Source organism: Amblyomma maculatum, chromosome 4 (assembly GCF_055883805.1).
Source record: "Amblyomma maculatum isolate TAMU_Amacu chromosome 4, ASM5588380v1, whole genome shotgun sequence".
NCBI classification, from domain to species: domain Eukaryota; kingdom Metazoa; phylum Arthropoda; class Arachnida; order Ixodida; family Ixodidae; genus Amblyomma; species Amblyomma maculatum.
The window spans coordinates 26,653,785-26,675,589 of NC_139347.1; the positions used below are offsets into that span (position 1 = coordinate 26,653,785).

At 45.5% G+C, this 21,805-nt stretch overlaps 1 protein-coding gene across 6 annotated transcripts in view; it reads right to left on the reverse strand.

The window, feature by feature from the left end:
* Nucleotides 1-3,370: 3,370 nt before the first annotated feature.
* The window catches only part of LOC146190537 (NPC intracellular cholesterol transporter 1-like), a 104,160-nt gene continuing 85,725 nt past the window's right edge, over nucleotides 3,371-21,805 (reverse strand). For 4 of the 6 annotated variants that reach the window (XM_084600939.1, XM_084600938.1, XM_084600937.1 and 1 more), the window contains 7 exons: nucleotides 21,712-21,764; nucleotides 21,313-21,454; nucleotides 20,836-21,067; nucleotides 18,151-18,264; nucleotides 17,461-17,620; nucleotides 15,060-15,173; nucleotides 3,371-5,713 (listed from right to left, as the gene is read on the reverse strand). In XM_084600939.1, the coding sequence (XP_084457065.1) occupies nucleotides 5,664-5,713; nucleotides 15,060-15,173; nucleotides 17,461-17,620; nucleotides 18,151-18,264; nucleotides 20,836-21,067; nucleotides 21,313-21,454; nucleotides 21,712-21,764 (865 nt within the window). In that variant the 3' untranslated portion in view covers nucleotides 3,371-5,663. Of the gene's footprint in view, nucleotides 5,714-15,029; nucleotides 15,174-17,460; nucleotides 17,621-18,150; nucleotides 18,265-20,835; nucleotides 21,068-21,312; nucleotides 21,455-21,711; nucleotides 21,765-21,805 lie in introns of all 6 variants that reach the window. The other 2 variants (XM_084600936.1, XM_084600935.1) reach the window with 2 other exon arrangements.

Below are 21,805 nucleotides of genomic sequence, written 5' to 3' on the forward strand. Positions count from 1 at the left end.
CGGGATCTTTAACGTGCGCTGACATCGCACAGCACACGGACGCCACTTCGTTTCGCCTCCATCGAAACGCTGCCGCCGCGGTCTGGTTCAAACCCGGGAACTCCGGCACAGTAGTCGGGCGTCTTACCACTGCACCACCCCGGTGGGGCATATGCGTTTAGGTAAATGGGTATATATGTCCTGGGTCTTTATGCTTTGCAATGTGCAAAAGTTCTGATTTATTCGGAACGCACTCTAGACCACACTCCCGAGCGGTTTTCTACTACTAAGGCGGCCTTTTGGAGGGCCTCTTCCATCTGCCCTAGGTTGCCCCGGAACGACCACATAGTAATGTCGTCCACATAGATGGCGTGGCGTACGCCATCCACACTGTTGAGCCTCTCTGGGAGACCATGAGGACAACGTTAAAGAGCAGCGGAGAGAGAAAAGCTCCTTGAGGCGTTCCTCGGGTTCCCATATAGATGGTCCGAATTTTTCAATTCCCAATTTGATATAAGATTTCCGATTTTCTAATAAGTTTTATATGTAGCTAAATGTTTTCTCGTCGCAATTGGTGGCGTTTAAAATTTTCAGAATGCTGACTGTTATCTGGTCGCCTCCCGGTGTCGTTCCTCACCTCATACTCATTATGAGGTTTTAATTTCCCCGACGGTGAATTCTGCATCTAATTTTGGGTTTTTATCTCCAGTGTAATAAATTCCTCACCTTTATCCACGGTCGTACATAAGCATCTCTCTTTTAGTTTGTCACGAGCTGTTCGTCCGTGCCATTGAAGTCATTGAGTGCCCTTCTTCAGTTCCTCCTCTGTTAGTCTTTGGATTTATTAGGCTCAATGAGGCACCCGAGAAGGCTCTATGTACTTTTCGTGCTGAGGGTGTCTTGGAGAATCGCATCTGGATATCCAGTTGGTTTTTGCTAGAGACCACATTTATGTTTCCTCCTGCTTAGTTATCTGGGAAATTCTAATTTTAAGCTTACGGTGGTGTTGGTTTTTTCCATCTCTTAGTAAGAGACCTCCTAGCTTCCCACAAGTGTAGGAGGTGGTTTCCTACCGCAGCCGTGGCCTAGTGGTTAGAGCACCCGTCTCGGCTGCGGGAGGTGGTAAAAATGGGTACAAGCGTCCCCCGGCCTGGCGCTCGGCTTTTCCAGGGGTGTGCGTTTGGGAGAGGCTCCGTAAACCCAGCTGCGCGCCCCTCCTCCGCAGTGGGCCCAAACCCAGTTTCGAACCTCGCAGCCTGCAAAGGTGGTTCTGTTTGTCTTGCAGGGGTACTTCCTTTGAGCCTCACCTGGGGTGCTCCCTTGGAGCCTCAGCTGCAGCGGTCCGCAAAGTCAGACAGGCCGGAAATCCGGACTTGCCATGGGACTGCAGTGATCTCTGAGAAGTGAACTTCATCAGTGACAGTGAACCTTTACGTCTTTCGACATGCTGGCTTAAAGCGTTTTGCACTTGAAACAAGGCTTTTCTGAGTTTTCGCGTGTGCAGGACACAACTCGTTTTCAGTTTTGAACCCCGTGAAACACGGTAACTCGAATCACCTTTGCAGGCTGAAGTGTTCGAAACTATTTTGCCCCAGAAGGAGCGCAGCGGGGTTTGCGGAGCCTCTTCCAAGCGCACACCCCTGTGAGAGCCGGGCGCCAGGCCGGGGGACGCTTGTACCCATTTTTACTGGTGGGTGTCCGGCGGCGGGTTTCGAACGAACCACCTCCCGCAGCCAAGACGGACGCCCTAACCACTAGGTCACGACTTTGGTGCTCTAAAGTTTGTGCGTGAAACGGTTCTTGGTTTGAATTAGCGATTTGGCCCAATCCTTATATTTTGACGCCTCGGCACCGAGTGCCGGGGTTGCCACTTCCCTGAACTTTGCCCAATTGATGACGCAAGCTGCTCCCCTCTTTTTGCAAATCTTGTTTGAATCTAATTCTATTTTTAGGATGCAGTGATCGCTCCTGAGAGTTTCTTCTGTATTGTGCCATTCGTAATTCTTAGCATTCCGGACTAGCAAAAGGTCTGGGCACGTGTCTCGCAGTGCCTCCCTGGCGCCGAATAATCTTGCAACAGCTGGTAGGGTGGTTGGGGGTAGGCAAATGCAAAGCCATACCTGCGATGTGTTAGCTGCGAGCAAAGCCGACCTGCGCTGTCACTGTGAGGGGAGTGCCGTGGACTGAGTCGCCGGCATTGACCTTGCTTTAAATAAAGACCATCTAAAATTGGTGTTGACATAAAACGTGGAGCCGACGTTTTCTGCAAAGTCTAAATTTCCAGACCAGCCGGCGAGTAGCTAGTATTAGTTCTCGATTTCTGGCAGGTCCCCATGCGCCAAAAAGTTGATCTGCATTGGTTCCACTGAAGAAAATTTGAATTGCGTTGTCGTTTACCCAGCTCGTTTGCATAGGTGGTAGCCTGCTCTAACGAGCGTAGGTAACGCAAAAGCAAACTAGCAATAGTCTCCCGCATTGCCTGATCCGAATCCGACACAGTAGGACCATCCACAGTTCAATTCGCTGCTAGGGCTTCTATACGAAAGACTGGAGAGAGCGCAGTTTCTTTTGCTTTTGATTTTCATTCGGTCCAGAGTTCTTGTGATCGCGCATTGCCACGTGTTTACTGCTCTACATGTGCACCAATGTCTCCTTGCTTTAAGATATTACATCCTGCGAGAACCTACAAAGTGCGGCGACGATGACCAGCAAGCGCTACAAGTTCACCAGTCAACTTTCACGCGGCAATGAATACTCACAAGCTTAAACCAATAAAGGAAACATGTTCTTACAAAAAGTTTCTTTGCAGCGTCCCATCTTTCACTGTGCTCGGTTAATGCGAAAATCCTATTAATTGGAATATTTTTGCTGTCCTGATGATTCTGAACTAACTACGTTTTGCAGTGCATAGCTTGAGTGCCTTTTTGGAGTACACTTACAGACACCAGACTGCTTCTAATATACACATGCAAAACATGCCATATGAAATGCAGCGACAATTTCTGGAAAAAGCATGTGCTCAAAGAACGTTCGTTAGCTATTAATGTCATAGAAGCAGCACTTTATGAGTGTAAAAGAGATTGTGAAATCAGTCCAAATAATAACTAATAACAAATACATACACAGATTGTTCAGCCAATATGGTCTCACAGGTGCACAAAATAATGGTCAGTCTTGTTCAGATTTCTCGTGGAAATCCCTTTATGCAATATCCTTGATCAAGGGTGTTTATGGGTGTACTGACTGCCCCAATTCGACATTTCCGACGATTTTGTTTTGGCAAGGAGTAAGCAAAGAATGTTCAGGTGGTAGCTCTGCTTTTACAAAAAGAACTGAGTCATGTGTATACGTCCCTTTTACATTTTATGTACAATGATGCACCGAGCCCATGTTTTACCACAAGACAACACAGTTTATTTTTATTGGTCTTACTGTACAATCCTCCTATACAACTTGTTCCAGAGCAGTGATCGTGTGAATGTTCCATGTCTCTGCGGGTGAACATGTTAATCCTTCCTACCAGTGGTGACACACCATATCACACATTCACATGAATGTACACCGTGATCACAAGTCAAAGGTGATTCCGATTTCTTTCTCTACAGAAATGCATGTTTGCCACAGACTGAGTTTCGTGGAAGGCAGGCAGGTTAAAAAAAGAAGACAAGCCTTAATGCCCACAAGGTCAATAAAAGGGGGAAAAAACACTGCTAAGGATTAAGACAGTACAAAGAACAGGGGCCATGTGGACCTTCACTTGCTTCAGCTGCTGAGCATTGTTGAAGAAAAACTCAATTCAGTCATATAAATATGAGTGCACCATTTTTACCGTAAACCTTTTTGCAATCTTAGTTGTGAAAGCTTTCCTCCTGCGACCACCAAAGGCACTGGTAAAAGAAAGTCTCACAGAGTTCTTCACATGAACATTTAATATGCTTCATTTCTACTATGGTGAACTGCTGGAAAACCAACAATTCAGAAGCCCCGATCACCCCACGCAGGCTCCTGGAGAATGTACCAGAATGTACACGGCCATTTTAGCAAGTTCCCTACAAAATCAATTGAAATAAATAAGATGTTACCGTTCCATTCTCATGCGCCTCAGTAACCTTTATTTAAAAAAAAAAAAAAAACAAGAGAACAGTAGAAAGACTAGATGCTTAACACAGAAGACACCACCTTCAAAGACTACAGTGTTCAGACAGAAGACTTCGATGGGTCCAGTCACTGTGGAACATTTTGATCATGCTGTGTACAAAAAGTTAAGAGGCCCCTCTGCTAGCAAGAAAGAGGAGAATTAAATGATGCTAAAAAAAGTGCACATTCAGTGCCACAGAGATGCTCGTTTTGGATTCTCAAGTAGAGTAAAAGAAGAGCACATGTGTAAGGCTGCCATCTCTTCTTGTTAGCAAACAAGATCTTTGCCAAAAGTGGCCATACCTGTACACACCATAAAGCTAATCCTCTCAATTAACAGAGGAACGTGCACTTTTTAAGTCGTGAAGCCATGCGCTTTTAACACACATACAAGAAAAAGATTGATGATCTGACTTGGAATGTACAAAGAAGTCCAAAGAAGAGGTCGCAGTGAGGCAAATAAATGTATGATGCAGTCAGCGCATGATAACCGTGGACCTCCAGTACTCATTTGCATATCCAGCAAAAACATGCTCCAAGTAAAATGACCTTAGAACTCAAGCAACTGACCATGCACAAAAAGTGCACTTGCCGCTAAACACGCATGTCATACCTCAATGGTAATCGCTCAACATTGATTATTGTCTTGTTTTTGCAGGAACATACAAAATAGAGTAGCTTCTTTGACAGTTTGCTTAATATTGGCGATATAGAAAAAGAAAACCACAGGCATAAAAATAATTATTACGAATGACAGCAACTGCTACAAAATGTGCCCGCACTTATAAAAGTGTCAATGTGAGAACGAAAGAAATTGTAAGTGCTTGCTAGTAGCTGTATCTATCTCCACATTACCATCGAAAGAGCCATCTCGCTGCATGCTATGACGCTGGCGCACAATCTTGGAAGGCAGTGTGGTCCAGTGATGCGATAACGACAACCGTCAACAGACTCACAGCACTGTCAATCAGCACGGGCCACAAAACTACTCATTCTGGCCAAGCAGCCAGGAACAACTGGCGCTTACTCTTTTCTGCCAATGACAGGATAACAAAGCACCTCAGGTGCCGAGCGTGAAAGACAACACAGAAGACAGAGGAGCACTTGAACATAAACTTCTTCAACGGTGTTTCCCCCTCTGCCCCCTCCCCCCCTTCCCGCACACTTCACAGCTACTGTTCTTCAGCACTCACACGCACATGCCGCACACAAACACATTCTACACAGACAAACTCACATTCACACATGTTTTACATCGCCATAAGCAAACTGCCCTCCTAATCTCAACAGGGAATGAGGGTCCTGAGGGGGAGAGAGGCAGTAATGGAAACCATATCACATATACATATTACTAAAGAAAAAAAAGTCAGCAATGTCTCCGTAAAAAAATTAAAATAAAGGGACCACATCCAAGCCATGCGACAATGGCCTTGTTGGAGGCACCGTGGCCGTTCATGCCGAGAAAACAAATGCGAGAACAAAGCTGGAAAGATGCCGTCGCCTTCCATGGCGGATGGTGGCTGTCGGCAGCTGGACCAGGGGGGCCACTATCTCTCTTGGTTTCCCCTTCGCTTCTCCAAGACGCATCTCAGCACCCCTGCGAAACCACAACGTGGATATGCTCCAGTGAATTTTCTACCCACAAATCTCAAATCCATTGAAGGATGCAACTGTAAGGAACATTTAAATTTCCTATAGTTTTTCATTTTAAATTGCTAAATTACATTGTAACAAAGGCCAGCACATGCTTTGTCGTCATCATTTCGGTCCTTATTAAACCGCATCAGGAACAACACTGGCAGATTTTTGCCAAACATGTGGTGCACTCAGCACTGTATTAATTACTGATTAACTGTATTAATTAACTGTATTAAAAGTTGTTCCTGATGCGGCTTAATAAGATACAGTGCTGTGTGCAGCACACTTTTGACAAAAAGTGTTGTTCCTGATGCGGTTTAATAAGATACCGTGCTGTGTGCAGCACACTTTTGACAAAAATCTAAGTGTTGTTCTTGATGCCATTTAATAAGATACAGTGCTGTGTGCAGTACACTTTTGACAAAAAAGTGTTGTTCCTGATGCGATTCAATAAGGTACAGTGCTGTGTGCAGCACACTTTTGACAAAAAGCGTTGTTCCTGATGCAGCTTAATAAAATACAGTGCTGCGTGCAGCACACTTTTGACAAAAAAATCTAAGTGTTGCTCTTGATGCGGTTTAATAAGATACAGTGCTGTGTGCAGCATACTTTTTACAAAAATCTAAGCGTTGTTCCTGATGCGGTTTAGTAAGGACCAAAATGACGACTTGACAAAGGATGTGCTGGCCTTTCAGCTAAGTTTCACAGAATAATGCAGTTTTTCTACACTACACAGAGTGTGCAGTAAACGTTTTCTTGTAAAAAAAAAAAAGAACATTAGGTGGGATAGCATGTCATCAGTATCTGTGAGCAGACATATTTTGCCACCAATATTAAAACCACTTTCTTCTTGCGCTATATGAAGCATAATGTGCACCTTTGAAACACAAGTGGTGTTCACTTGACAAGTTTTGGCATATGGATTTAGGCGTTTGAAATGATTCCGCACATCAACTACAACACTTTATACAAAAATCTGCACAACCCCGCAAAAAAATTTACGCTGCCATGTTGAGCTTGAAAACAACCGCCTTTCCTAGGGCATTATTTTTCTTAAAGCCTGAATATGCTAGACAAGCAGAAAAATATTTCTTTTTGATTAAACCTAAACATGGCACTGAGGACTGCAGCGCAGTAGCAACAAAAGCAAGAACAAGAGATACGGATGCTAACACAGGCGCTGACTAACAACATCGTTTACTGTCTTCAACTGGCTTATATAGGCAGCAGTTGCATGACAACACAAGGGAAAAAAATAGGCTGAATTTGACCTTCATGTGGCTAAAATAAATGCATAAAATGTCGATCACAAAAGCAATGTTTGGCGCAAAGAAAATTCCTACGCAAATGCTTGATACCGGCATGGAATTTTATTATTACTTCCTCGGAGAGTGACGCGGCGAAATACGCACTCGGAAGAAACAGCATAGGCCGACTGTTGCACAAGCCAGATTACGGGCAATGCAATGATCTGATGCATCAATGTTCGAAAAGTGGTAGGATCGGCTCCCCTTATAACTGCTGTGCGTGCTTTAACAGTATATTTTTCAATAATTCCCCAAACATTCAAAGTTTCTCAAGAAGTAAATAAATTTAAAAAAAAAATACACTCGTTTTTTCTTTTCTTATGTACCGTATAAACCATATATAGATCAAGTGGGAATATAAGTCAACACCCTCACCTTAAGGGGGGACACGGGTCTTTCGGACCAAAAAATCGCGAAAAAATCACTTTTTAGAAAATGTGATTTGCGAAATCAGTAGCTCTTTATCTACCTATCTGCTAAGTTTTTCATCTCTAGGGTCGGTATTTTAGTCACAATGCCAATTTATATAATCGATGTCGCCCAAATTTGGGCCGAAAACGACCCCCGAAACAACCATTTCCCGCGAGGCTTAGCTCCCATTTTGTGCGCGGCACCGTAGCCATCTTGGTCTCATTCGAAAGAGCCGCCTTTCGTCTTCAAATTGCCGCCTCTGCTGTTTACATTCGCCCATTGGTCGCATAAAAAACAGCAAAAAAGAAAACGTGGCATTTGCAATCCCATTGGCTTTCGGGGTGCACGTGACGATAAGGCGTCACCGCATTGGTGGAGCTGGCTGACGGCGTCTGCTCGGCGCGCCCGAGCCGTGGGGAGACGGCGGAGACGTGACGCCGGCCGCGCTTGATTCCGAACCGCGAGGTGCGTTCACGGCAAGAATTTGTGAAAAAAGTGAAAAAAAAAAAAGTTGAATAATCATCTCAAGTGATGCCCTGCCCCGGCTGTGCGCGCTCAGGCCGACGAAAATCGTGCGCCGAACGATCGTGTGTACGAGCCTGAAGTAGGCCTAGCGTGTTCCCCAGCACGGGGGACTGCTACTGCCAGCGGTCGCACCCGCCGCGACAGTGATAACGCAGGCCGCAGATGAGCATAAAGATAAGCTCAAAACAGGAAAAGCTTGAACTCGCGCCAACTCCAGCAACGAAGCGGTAGACGGATTGTGTTCGTGACGATGACGGCAGCGCGGCGGACAGTCCGCTTGGCGATGCGGAGTTCACGATCGTCAGATCTAAACAGTTTGCCGAGATTGGCGAAGCGTAAAACATACGGCGGCGATATTGGCATTTAAAAAAGTGAACGGGGATGAGGAATCGCCGTCAAACTTATTCTCCAATGCATAAACTGCGGGACACGTCGTCTTCGTAGAGCTCGCCGCGCGTTTGCGCCGATCGGACCTCGTTCATAGTTCTTGGGGAATTCACTTGCTTCCAGTGCAATGCAGAGCACTGGGAAGCAGCAAACAGCTCCAAATTACATTTTTTTTCCGCAATAAACGTTCCTCACCGCGGTCTTGATGCGAGGACGTAGCAAAACGACGTACGTAAAAAGAAAAAAAAACGCTGCCTGCATATGACTCGCGCAGCCGAAAAAGTGACAACTGAATGTGCTGCAACTGCATATCAAAATGAAAGAGGCGACACTTGGACGTTGGAAAGCAGAGAGACTACATTCCTGGAGGTTTATAGCCATTTTAAATTGTAAATGTGTGCACTGCACCAGTGAATGTCTGTTAAATAATGCCCTGTTTCTTTTTTGCTCTTTTCTCAAAACATGCATTCTCGACCACTTGCAGTTTTGTGGCCTTAATATCTCGGCACCTATTGCTGATAGAGTAATAATTTCTTTTTCAGCATGAAGCCAAATATGTGGAGCACACAATGTTGCAAGTAGATTTTTTAATTTCTTGTTCAAAATTTTTAAAATGGCTTTTTTTTGTGACATTTATATACTATATTTTGACCTTTGAACTTTGTTATGCAATAAAACAAGAAATACAGTAATCCCTCGTTATAACGAAATCAGCGGGACAGCGAAAAAAATCGTTATAAGCGGTATTTCGATATACGCGACCACTTGACAAAGTCTTGACCAGTCGGGCTTTAATTGCACCAAAACTGCAAGCAAGTCAAAATAAATATTTTCAGTGAATCAAAACTTTATTCATTTGCAAAAAAAGCAGTGAGCTTTGGTTGCTTGAAGTTCTTACCGGGCTTCAACCTTATTTCGTAGCAGGCGTAGGTACTCCCGTGTCTGCACCATAGTTGGCACTTCACGTGGCTCTTCGTCTGCTGGCTCTTCGTCCTCGTCGGGGCCACCAACAGCGTCAATTATTTCCGCGTCCGTCGCTGGAGCGACCACGGGAGCAGCCGCGTCAGCCAACGCGAATGTGTCGAAGTCACCGTCTACCTCTTCGCCAGCAATTTTATGTACAGCTTCGTACAAATCGCTGCAAGTTTGGTCATCGTCAGGCTGGTCATCGTCAGGGTCGGTGACGGCGGCACGGGAAAAGCCAGCGTGCGCAAAGCAGTTGGCGATCTTCGAAGGTGCAAGTTCTTTCCATGAAAAGTTTAGCAAATGGATCGCATCAAGCAAATCAATGCTGTAACTCTTGCTGGCATCATACGCTGTGAGCATGCGCTGCAAAAAAGCCTTGCGGTACAGCTTCCGGGTGGTCTCAATGATGCCCTGATCCATCGGTTGCAATACCGCGGTAGTGTTGGCAGGCAAAAATTCCAAAGTGATCGCCTTGAGGTGGTCGATCTTCCCATGGCTCGGACAATTATCAATGATGAAGAGCACTTGCCGATTCTTTGCGCCAAACCGTTTATCCATTAGGCGCACATAGTCTTCAAAAATTGCAGCAGTCATCCAAGCTCGCTTATTGCTTCTGTAGACGCATTCATTTGGAACAGTTGCATTTCGGAAGCACCGCGGTTTCTCCGCCTTTCCCAGTATCAACAAGGGAAGCTTGTCCTCGCCTGTTGCATTAGCACCAAAAAGCACTGTGACACGCTCCTTGCTCTGTTTTCCTCCGGATGAGGATGTGCCAGGGGTCGTGAACGTGCGATTCGGTAGCATTTTGTAGAAAAATGCTGCCTCATGAAGGTTGTAGATGTCTTTGTCTTCATATTTTTCAAGTAGAGCTTGGAGCCGATGTTGGCGCCATACGTCTACAGTGTCGCGGCTCACGGCTGCGCTTTCGCCAACGATCGTCTTCGAGGTCACGCCGTGTCGTTTTTTGAAGCGCTCAAGCCAGCCATTGCTGCATTTGAAATCCTTATGCCCCATTTGGAGGGCGAGAGCTTCGGCTTTTGCAGTAAGTGCAGGTCCATTTACAGGGAGATTTGCGCTCCTGGCGTTCTTCAGCCACTGTAGAAGTGCACCCTCCACTTCCGGATATTTTGAATCACGATTCCTCTTTCTCTTTGACGAGAAGCTCTTTTCAAAGCCATCCAGCACAGCGTCCTTATTTTTCAACACAGTTGATAAAGTTGACGGCGGTATGCCAAATTCCTTCGCGATGTCAGTTTTCTGCCGGCGGCCTTTTTCCACTTCTTTTATCAGCAGAACTTTCTGCTCCAAAGTCAGACATTTTCGCCTGGAGACTGACGGAGCCGTTTGTCACTGCAGACCACAAGAACACACGCGAGGCAAGACTAACGTAGCATTCCGAATAACACGCAACCACGTGGCCTGCAGCACGGATCCAAATGCATGCGCCGTCGGCGCGAAAGCGGCGGGCGAAGAAGACGGCAGAAGCTTCAAAATGTGGTCATGCCTTCAGGTCATCTCGCTGTCCTCGTCGGAGCACGCTGGGGATGACGGTTGCAATGGCGGGCTTCGCGTGTGCAGACGGAAGAAAGGCAACCGGAGTTCCGAGAAGTATGAAGCACGGAAGGCCTCGCGAGGTGAGGAGGAGGCAGGAACAGCGACAGCACTCAAAACTGGCAGCAGGCAGTTCAAACGGATCGCACAGTCGACGTGCATGCGTACTTCGCAGATGCCTATCTCGGTGAGGGAAGGCGAAGCCACTTCGGGAGGTGGGGGGGAGGTGCGCGGGAGAGGGTGCCTTGATGCGCGCGGTCTCCCGCCTCCCCATGCGCGTGCGCTTGGCGCGCATCGAGGCACCCTAGCGCGGGACGCTGGGTAGCGCATGGGTAGCGCGGTAGCGCCGCTTATTCCGCTGACGCTGCCTCGCCGCCGATGTTTTCGGAAAGCTGTCCGTCAATTTAGGCGAGTCCACTTCGGGAGCTGGGGGGAGGTGCGCATGACGCTGGGTAGCGCGGTAGCGCCGCAAATGCCGCTGCCTCGCTGGCCTCGCGGCCTGCGACGCTCGAATTCGTGTGTTTTCGCAAAGCTATCCGTCAGTTTCCACCGTCAAAAAAGCAACAAAGCTAACGACGGACTTTTTTTTTTTTCTTTTGTGCTAGCGCCAGAAGAGCTCTTTCCAGCGGTAAAAATTTGCTCACCGAACGCACCCCATGCCAACGCGGTCTTTTGGCCACTTCAGCATCCAAGAGACCGCGCTTTTCTGGCATCGCAAATCATGAGAAAAAAATCAATTTTGTGCAGATTCTATCACGGGGGATACCAACGATACGATTCCGACCGGAGTTGACAGGCCGCGCGACGGCTGAGGACTGCGAAAGCATTGCTGTTGGTTGCTGTCGCTCCGTTTTTGGGTTTTTAGATACCCGCTCCGTGCTGAGCGGTATGCGCTAGCGGCAACGACAGGCGTTGGCGTCACATGACACATCGCCAGTGGCTGTTACCGCTGTATGCGCAAAAGCGACGCTGCCGCTCGGCGACGCCTCCGCTCGCCACTTCGCTGTAAGCGGGTCAAGCTCTTCGTGCACTTCGAGTAATGCGGCTTAAAATGCATGCACTTGGGTCGGGACCGGAAGATATTTCGAATAAAACGATATTTCGAATAAAGCGATTTCGTTATAACGAGGGATTACTGTAATTGCTTAATCAAAAAACTGCTTGCAACATTGTGTTCCTCATTCTTTCTAGTGTCCAGCAATGTGTTCACCTGAAGTTTTCCTTCAGTGATCATTTTGTAATTGTTCTTATAAGAATTAGACTAATTGGTGTAATTATCTCATTAAATAATTGGATCACAAAATAAATAATTGCAGTTTTGGAATCTGCACAAGAAACTACACAAACCCACCAAGTTGCATCAATTTTGATTGGTAAATAACGAAAATAGTTTTAAGACCAGTGTCCCCCCTTAAGTGAAACAAAAACATTGCAGAAGCGCCTACATTTACAACATGGGCTGTACGACTCCCTGCCACTGACCAGCTCCCAGTGTGCGTCATCTAGCTCCATCATGCATGTTGCTTAGGCAGCATTTATTGAAAGATTGCACGCGAATAGCTGATCTTTTCCACGCCACCGCACACTCTTTTCTGAAATGCCGAACTGTTGCTGAGAGAGCGGCCATGTTGCCATTCGCTTCGGTGAACATCACTTTTTCTGGAAAGCTACTGTAAGCTGCAACTCTCGTTACCACCAACACCACATTAACGAATTTTTCAAATTACTAATTTTTAAAAATTTCTGAACAGATTTGCTTTCTTTTCAATGTTAAAATATTAAGAATTATGAATTTATATACAGTGTATATTTCAGAATAACGTACATATTTTGTTTTTTCTTCTATAATCTAAGAACATCAGTACAGTCAAACCTCGATACAACGAAGTCCTATGTGCAGCCGAAAATTTCATTAAATCATGAATTTCGTCACATCGAGGTTGCTATGTTTTTTTGCTGCCAAAATAATGTAACAGGCTTATGGAACACTGCTGAGAACATGTAAATTACGAATTCAGAAAATAAGCAAGAAATTCTAGAAATAATAGCACTAATAAGGGCACCAGAAGTTATTTTATATATCAGGAGCACATAATCAGTGATAACAAACGGATGTGAACTCAGAATTTTCCTCCGCGTGCGCAAAGAACGAGCACAGTGCCTAGTACTCAAAGCCGCCGCCACATGTCACCATGGGTATCTTCATCATCATCCAACATTTGCAAACGGAGACAAGAGGTAACACGTGCCTTTAGATCAGCTGATCTGTCATATTATACCAGATCAAAAAATTGCCATATTATAGTGAACTAGATTTAGTCATATGTCTGTATCGCCCATGCGGCTACCTTGGGTGCAGCAACCTTTGTTCAGGCTTCACATACTTGTGCCATATTTACTTGCATACTAGCCCACCTCCCACTTGTGCCACTGAGAAGTTGAAAAAAAAAAAAGAAAGAAAGGAAAAGAAAAATGTCGTTAGTGCGTTCCTCCGATGGCATAATGCATCCTAAAACTTCCGCACTGCGGGTTTTGTATGCACACGATGGATTTTGTCTCGCTCGCAAATTCCAGACTGCCGGCAAAATTGGAGTGTAAAAGGGCAGATGTAAAATGTGGTGTGTAAGGGCTGAAGTTTTAGTTCTCATCCTGTTGTGAAGGTGGCTACTGGTACATGCATGCGATGCGCGAGGACTTCGGTAAATCTAGAGTGTAGTATAAAATTACTTCGCTAAATTGCGAAAAAAAGATACATGATTTTCAATGGGGCACACAGATCGGGAAATAAAAAAATTCTCTACATCACGAATTTCGTTACACTGAGGTTTGTTACCTCGAGGTTTGACTGTATTACGAATTCAGCCAAAATTAACAGTGCCACAGCTCGCAACTCTCGCGTGAAACAGAAACTGCAGTTTCTATGTGTATGGTCCTTGGACTAGCTGTCATCAGCATATCTAGTTCCAGCTCCTAGCACCACCACAAAGCTGTGGTTTATTATGCAGTAGGCAGCAGGCCTAGTCGGCTGACATTTTTCTTTGTGTTGTGTGTCATTCTAGCATGGATTATCTTATTCCGAAGTTTGTGCGAGATCTGACGATGATTGCAGCCAGCGAAGGTGCCAAGAAGATAAGAGCGCAGCTTTCGCTGCAAGAAATCTACGAAGGGAAAAAGCGAATCGGCCTCTGCAGATCGACCGCCGCGACAAGAGCAAGACAAGATTTTCGAACTTCAAGGAACACTGAAGATGAGGTCATATCGAACTCTGAATTTTTTTCGTGCGTGGACAAAGTCAGTACTTTCATCGCTCGGTGAAATCACGTACCCGATGAGATGCTGGCAAACTGGAAGGTGTATGTGCCGTAGTGGTGTAATGTAGTGTGTGGTCGTGTGTACTGCACATGGGGTAAGAAAATAACTGATTGCTTCAAATAAATAAGCTTTTAGGTTAGTGCAACATTTTCATTTGAGATTTTGCTTGTCTATACATGTGCCTACTGCCAAGGTACGTCATTGTCATAGCTAGGTTTAACCACTGGCCTATAACCGCAGATTGTTCATTACGATATTTCAAAATAACGAACGATTTCTTGCAGTCCTGCGTGAATCGTTATATCGAGATTTGACTGTATATGCTAATATAGGTCGAATGAAAGAGCACACACGAAGACAAATGTGCTAGGGACGGAAAAAAAAAAATACCAGCAACTGCAAGATGTCGATACGGTTTTGGCAGTCCGTCCACAAGCGGGCCCATCACTTGTTGCCAGACTGTGCCTCAAATTTTGCTAAAGACCACTATATAAGATGAGGGGGACTTGAGCTTGCTTTTTTTCAAGAAAAAGAAAGAAAAAACAGGCGCAAGTAAAGGAACAGTAGAAAGAAGTGAAAACAACTCGCTGCAACAATGAGAATGTTGAACAATAGAACGAGAATGTATGCTAACAGCATACATTCTGTATCCTAACATGTCTGACTAAATAGCTAGGCATAGCTCACTGCGACAACAAGAGTGTTGGAAGAAGGGCAATAGACTTGACATAAGCTGACAGTAAAAAACAATGCAAGCAAACAGGGCTGACAGACAAACAGCAAGCCAGAAGAGGAGAGAGCACATAAGGTACTCACATTTAAATACATAAGCAGAAAATCACGCACTCACATCCGTTGGAGTATACTTTTCATTCTTAGGCTTGGTTATAGTGGGGGTCACTGTGGTCATCTCGTGAAGCTGAATGTGTTCTATCAACTTGTCCTTGTTGACTGGTGGACCTGCGAACAGGCAGAAGAGGTGGGATTCAACACATGCGTCAGCATGCCTTCACAGGCTTGCACACTCCAAAAGGAAGGGGAAAGAAAAAAAGAAAAAGGTATACAGTGGAGTCTCGGTAATACAATCTCAAGGAGCAGGAAAAATTTGTTCTAATTACGTGGTGACTGAATAAATGGGAGTCATTTATTAATGCAGTGATGTCGGTGACATTAAAGCATCAAACTGAATAGACTGTGAGTAGTAATTCAATGAGCATGCAGTAGCCAACCGATATTTTTGGACTCCAATAATTCAGACTTACGGAATATTTCAGACTTCATTCAGGAGCTGTCACTCACCCCATAAGAACGTGTACATTTTTATGACGGATTCTATGATGTCCAAAAGTCTAATTTTTCAGACAAAATTTAGCCTGAGCAATACTGTGGAGTTTGTTTATTGGCCGCAGGCTCGTTTCTTTGGGCACGACATATAAGCAAGCGGGCATCGTTGTCGCAAACAACAGACTTTGTGCGGCCGTGAAAGCTAGGCGAAGTAGGAGTCATCGGATGGACTAGGTTGGCTCTCTGTACATCAGCGTCAATTGAGGCAGCGGTAATAAAGGAAGGCTCGTTGTCATCGAGGTAGCCTACAAATAATGCACAATGAGACTGCAAATAGAACGTGAGCACCGCCCGCCACGGCTCACTCTGACGCCACCGCCGCTGCCCGTGGAGAAAAGCGGAAAGGGGGAAGGGAGAGTCGTTGCATTCACGGAGGCTCGCATTCCGTATCTTTTTTACGCGAGTTCCATCTCGCCGTTTTCGCCACAGTTGTTAACCATGGAAACTAAATGTTATCGTCTCGCGCGGAACATTCATTTGTTCGCGGCATGAGCATGCCCTGCAACTGTGTCACAGAAGTATGTTATGAAATGCATGACTTGACACGATAGTTTAAATGGAAGATTATAGTGGTTACAGCTTGCACGATCTGCTTTCTGCGGAGCAGCACTGCTCATGGGGTGACCGCCTTGAGTGAGTTGCATGCTTCATTGCAACGCGCATGCCTGCAGCCTCGGCACCAATCAGCGCAGGCTCACTGGAGGCCGTGCCCGCCATATCAGATCATGCTAGCGCATCCACATGGGCAGCGCTCAGAAGATCACAGCAGCCAATTGCGCTACGCTATTATCAATATATTATCAGTATCATCAATATATAAATGAAAAATCAGGAGTGGCAAAGTTCGTGATTTGTAAGGCTGATTTTAGCAGGATATTTTTTTTTTCAAGCTTTTTGCAGTTCTAGAAGTTTATTACACACTGGCAATTCAATATACCTAACACATCCCTCATGTCCATAATGCAAGCTTCTGCATCACAAGCGAGGTCTAGCCTAGGATGAGCTGTGCCATCATATTAAAGCATTAAATTTCAGTGGAACAGCTCTCTGCCTTGAAGCAGTGCTTTTCTGTGCATAGACCGGTCTGCCTGAACGCATATCTAGCCAATGTATTAGATAAGTAGGCAGCTCGTGACTCTTTTAAGCCATAACTTTCTCAGCCTTAAGCGAAACTACAAGCAAAGAAAGCCTTCCTTGATCCTTCGGTGAACAAGCAAAGTTTTCCCGAACATGTTCAATCTTGTTTTCAACAATGTTGTGGATAAGTGCACACAGTGATCCTGATAGAATTCAATTGAGGCAACAACAGAGCACAACATATGAACAGTGAAGGTCAACATTTATTTACATAATGCTAAAAATGGTCACTGCAGAACAATGCCATTATTCAACTTCCTTTCAAATCTACCAGTCTGTCTTCCACGTGCTGTAACAGGGGGCAAAGCTGCAAGAGGATGAACGACAAAACATTATGCCCCAGAAGAAGAAGAAAGCTTTATTATTATAGAGTTAGCGTTATGACAGACTGCACTATATCATGGCCAACCGTGACTTTGCCAAAAATTTACAATCAGCAGTAACAGTGTTTCCATTCTGCCGATTCGTGCCACCATTACCCACTTATGAAAACAGTAGCCTACTCCCACCGTAAATATTTATAGTGGTCCACTTAACAACTTCGTTGAAATTTTTATTGTTAATGACCAGGATACATTCTAAACGGCAAGCTAAGTGCCAAACGCTGATAACCACTCTGCTGGAAAAAATTTGGTTCGAAAAGAGAGCTCCAAGGAAGCTTGTTACAAAGCGTAGACATTGCAAGAATTCTGTTCAAGCCAAATGCAGTGTCCAAATGTCCTGAACAATGATTGCTCAAATAGCTAGAGTTGGCAAGCACACTAACCAAGGATGCTGAGAAAGACAGGTAGAAAGATGAGGCTGTGCAGTGTGCCGAAGGCGATGATGCCCAGGTACATGCGGAAGTAGAACACCTGGAAGATCTGAGACTTTGCAAACGCTAGCACCAGGATCCCGCAGTCCGTCAGCGTGATGCCGGATAGAATCTGCGCGAAAGGCAGTTGCACAGGACCCATCAGCGTGAGGAGCTACAAGAAAACTCTGACAGAATGCATACTAAAGGTACAAAGTCCATTATCAGCTCACTGTAGTACGCCCACACACCTCTTCAATCACTTACACTACCATATTTACGCGTATATAACGTGAACATGACTATAACACATCAAGCGAGTTTAAAGCACTGTGAAAGTGAAAAACAAAAAGAATGATTATAACCCAATCATGTTTGTCCAAGGAAACTAAAAATCTGAGTGCATAAGATTAGTTAGCAATGCAGTTTGCAGATGCAGGTACGGTCTAGTGCACGGGGTGGTGCACCTGTGGCCGTACCGAGTGTCACAGGTAGTTATCACTGTCTATTTACAAGCTGCCACCAGGTGTACCACAGGGGCGATATCACGTGCGGAAGAAACGATTCTTAGCCTTTTATTTTTCCCTCCAATTAACCTACTGTCTCTAGTTATAAGTGTGCGTAGAATGACGGTTGATGAATGCATAAAAACAGTACACCCACCGAGCTTCCCATCTTGGTTAGAGCATCCTGGGACCTCTTCACTCTGGTTGGAGCACCGCTGAACGCAAATACCCGCACCAGGTGGGAACAGAACTCGACGGAGATGCCCACACCCTGAAAAATCAAGAACAGTGTTTGCTGCCTCAGTTACTCTGCGGTCCAAGCGCATTACAGAGTAGAGTAGTAGTAACAAAAAACAAAACAAACTGCATTTTTCTGGGATTCATCAGTCAGATCACATATTTCGGCAATACTATAAGCTGACAGCTTGGCCTCTTGCTCTGGATAGCGTACAGACTGTATCCCTCGGAAGCCTCTTTTGCTTGACAACACAATTTAAAATTTTTACTCGCTGCCATCGTCACTGCTGCATAACCCGTTTAGAAGCTTCGAACTTGCGGTCCACTGTGCAGTTGTTTCCTCGGCATAAGTGAACAAGCATAGAATGCTTTTCGGACTGAAGAGCTCGTAACAAAGCATGTGGCCGGCTGTCAATTCAAACATGAGACTCCAGGTGGCATTAAAAAAACGAATGATTGATGTCTGTTCTTCCATCAACCATCGATACTCCCCGGAAGTGCCGCCGTGTCATGCGACCCGACGTGACTGATGAGCAAAAAGCGAGTGTGTCTGCATTTGGAACAGTGGCTCTTCCGTAAACTATCGACACTCCCATCGGCGCGGTGTGCACAGTAAAAGTAAGAAGCACGCAGAGTAACTGACTGTTGCACATGACTTGATGAACAGGCATACCAGACTGTGTACTATGCTGCAGTTTTGGCATGTTCGTAGCTTGCTTCTGCTTGTAAAAATCACAGAGAGTAGATGCACATTAAACACTTAAACCAAATCTAGGACCCCAAGCCACACTCAAGCCTCCATCCTTTAGCTTCCTGCCATTTGTAATCCATCAACTCCTAGTGGGCCCTGCTTGAAGACGGCCGAATGCTTTTGCAAATATCCATTCAGAATTGCCCTAGCCAAGTGTCCATTCCCTAAATCCATTAAGTTCTCCAATGCCACGACCCACCGCTCTCTTAGGCAGGTCTTTAACACTTTCCTGTCCGCGGGAAAATAGGTGGGTTTTGGGTGGCATCATTAATATTATTTTTTTCTTTAGCAAAACTTGCTTGGTAGAGGAGTGTCTAGTATCAAATTGTAGAGGAGGAATTTCTCTTCACTATGGTATTAGTGACAATCAGCATATTTATTGATTAAGTGATGAAAAAAAGAACTATCAACAAAAATTGTAATTAAAAAACCACACACACAAAAGCATCAAAGTGTCTCGAACAAATAACACAAAAAACTTTCAAAATATACATTTTTTACTACAGGCACCAATGCAACATTGCTGCAAATTCTAGCTTTCTGTGTGCAGTATTCGCTAAGCTGGGTAAGGAAACAGTAGTCAAGGTCGACTTGACCCCTGGCTGTTTTCTAGCGGAAAACATGACTCCCTGCACTGCCGGCAGCAAGTAATACTGCCGAAAAGGCGTTGTCACCCTGCAGATAACAGTTGTGACCTTCAGAACAGTGATCTCTTCCGAGCGGAAATTTTTGGGGAGCGAACGCAAAACTTGTCGAGACATGGCTGTTGACGTTCCGGGTCGGTTTGATGTAATTTCGCTGTCAGTGCTACAGTCTGAAGAGCTGAATTCGTCTTCCGAGTCATCACTGCTGCTGTTTGTACTCAAAACGAGCTTTTCAATGCGGCAACTTCCGCGGAACCTCGCCGTTTCCGCGCAGCAGGAGCGTGCGACATCGACGTCACGATGTAACAAGGAGCGCCGATCACCTGACTCCAGAGACCATCCAGACGGACGTGGCATGGCAGAAAAAATAAAAACAAAAGCAAAACTGAAAGAAGGGTTCTTCTATTTCCCACTGAATGACGCCACTTGTCAAGAAGCCCTTCGAAAGTGGGAATATTCAACCACCGATAGTGGAAGACATCGGGGCATGGCTGTCGACGTGCCGGGTCAGTTTCGCTGTCAGTGCTAAAGTATGAAGAGCTGAATTCGTCTTCCGAGTCATCACTGCTGCTGTTTGCATCCAAAAATGAGCTCTCCGATGTGTCAACATTCGTTTCTGCGCAGCAGGAGCGCACGATGTCGACGCCATGATGTAAACAAGTAGCGTCAATGACCCGACTCCAGAGACCATCTGGACGGGCGCAGCACGGCGGAAAAAAATAAAATCAAAAGCAAAACTGAAAGAAGGGTTCCTCTATTTACCACTGGATGACGCCACTTGTTGAGGAGGGCTTTGAAAGCAGGAAAATTTGAGTCGTGAAGCGGGAAATTTGAATACCGCTATCGATGGGAATAGGCGCGGACAGGAAAGTGTTCAATACTTGTAACAGCAGGGCTAGTTTCTTTCCTACCTAGGGCCTACAATTAAGGCTAGCAGTACTATTAAATAAAATAAATAAATGGAACTTGGCTACGATTAGTTTTAAGACACACCCAGCACAATGAGAGGCATTCTAGCCAAAACGAAATTGCATTGCAGTGTTGGCCTTTACCAGGGGTGCAAGAACAAAATGCAGGCGCATCCTTCATCAAAATACAGAAACCCAAAATTCAATCTGCAGCTATAAGTAGGTAAGGGAAAAGGTAGGGAGGCTGAATCAAAGAGCGCACGGTTTGCCAGCCTCTGCAGAAGAGCGTAGGCGACACTCACCACCACGAGGTTGACGAGTGACACAGCGTTGAGCGAGATGTCCCACCAGTACATGAGGCCCATGAGATTGACGATGATCATGACAATGGTGAAGGTGACCACCAGGGCCGACACAAAGTCCAGGCCAAGCAGCACAAAGGTCACCACAAAGATGGCGCCCAGGGAGAATGCCAGGTTCTTGAAGGTGTCCGGCCACATGGTCAGGTACTGCTCGTAGAACACGTGCACCAGGCTGCACGATGAAGATGGAAAAAAACAAAAATAAAGGGGGATGGAGAGAATGGCAGTGTAACCACCCATTTCGTAACTGACGGTCTGCTGCTGTAGCCATCCAATATTACGCGCATCAAAAGCCAGACTGGACAAGAATGAATGGAACAGCATAAACCTATGCACGAGCACTACAGGAAAATGACTCAGACACTTCCTGCTTCTAGCAACCACTCAGTTCAAAATTTTAAATTTCCGCCTTCTCACCTGTACGAGATCACCTCAGAATCAGGCTGAACTTCCTGGACAATCTGGGTCAGGTTGTGAGAGATGAGTCGAGCCCACTCCAGAGCGGTGTAGAAGTCCTTCGACGTCTTCAGCACAGGATGGTAGGCTGAGAAATAGGCAGCTGAAAATGTGAAGCAACAGTTTCAGCAACATCCAGTTTCAGTAGTTAACTCTATGCCAAGTGACAGGACGGGGGTTTCAGTCACACTTGGACTCACACCACCAGTCTCAACACAGCTCTACATATAGCAAGCCCCCACAGAAGCCCTTCCCTTCCCTTGCATTACAGGATGGCATTTCTGGCCAGGGTACAATTGCCGGAAGAACTGCATCCTGGGAGAATGCAGAGGGAGCACCAGTGAAAAGAAAGAAGCTTACCATTAATGGTTCCATTAACATGGCTGATGGCACCTCCATGCTCTGCACGACCACTATACAATGACAGAGGGGGAGAAAAAAAAAAAAAAGCAGA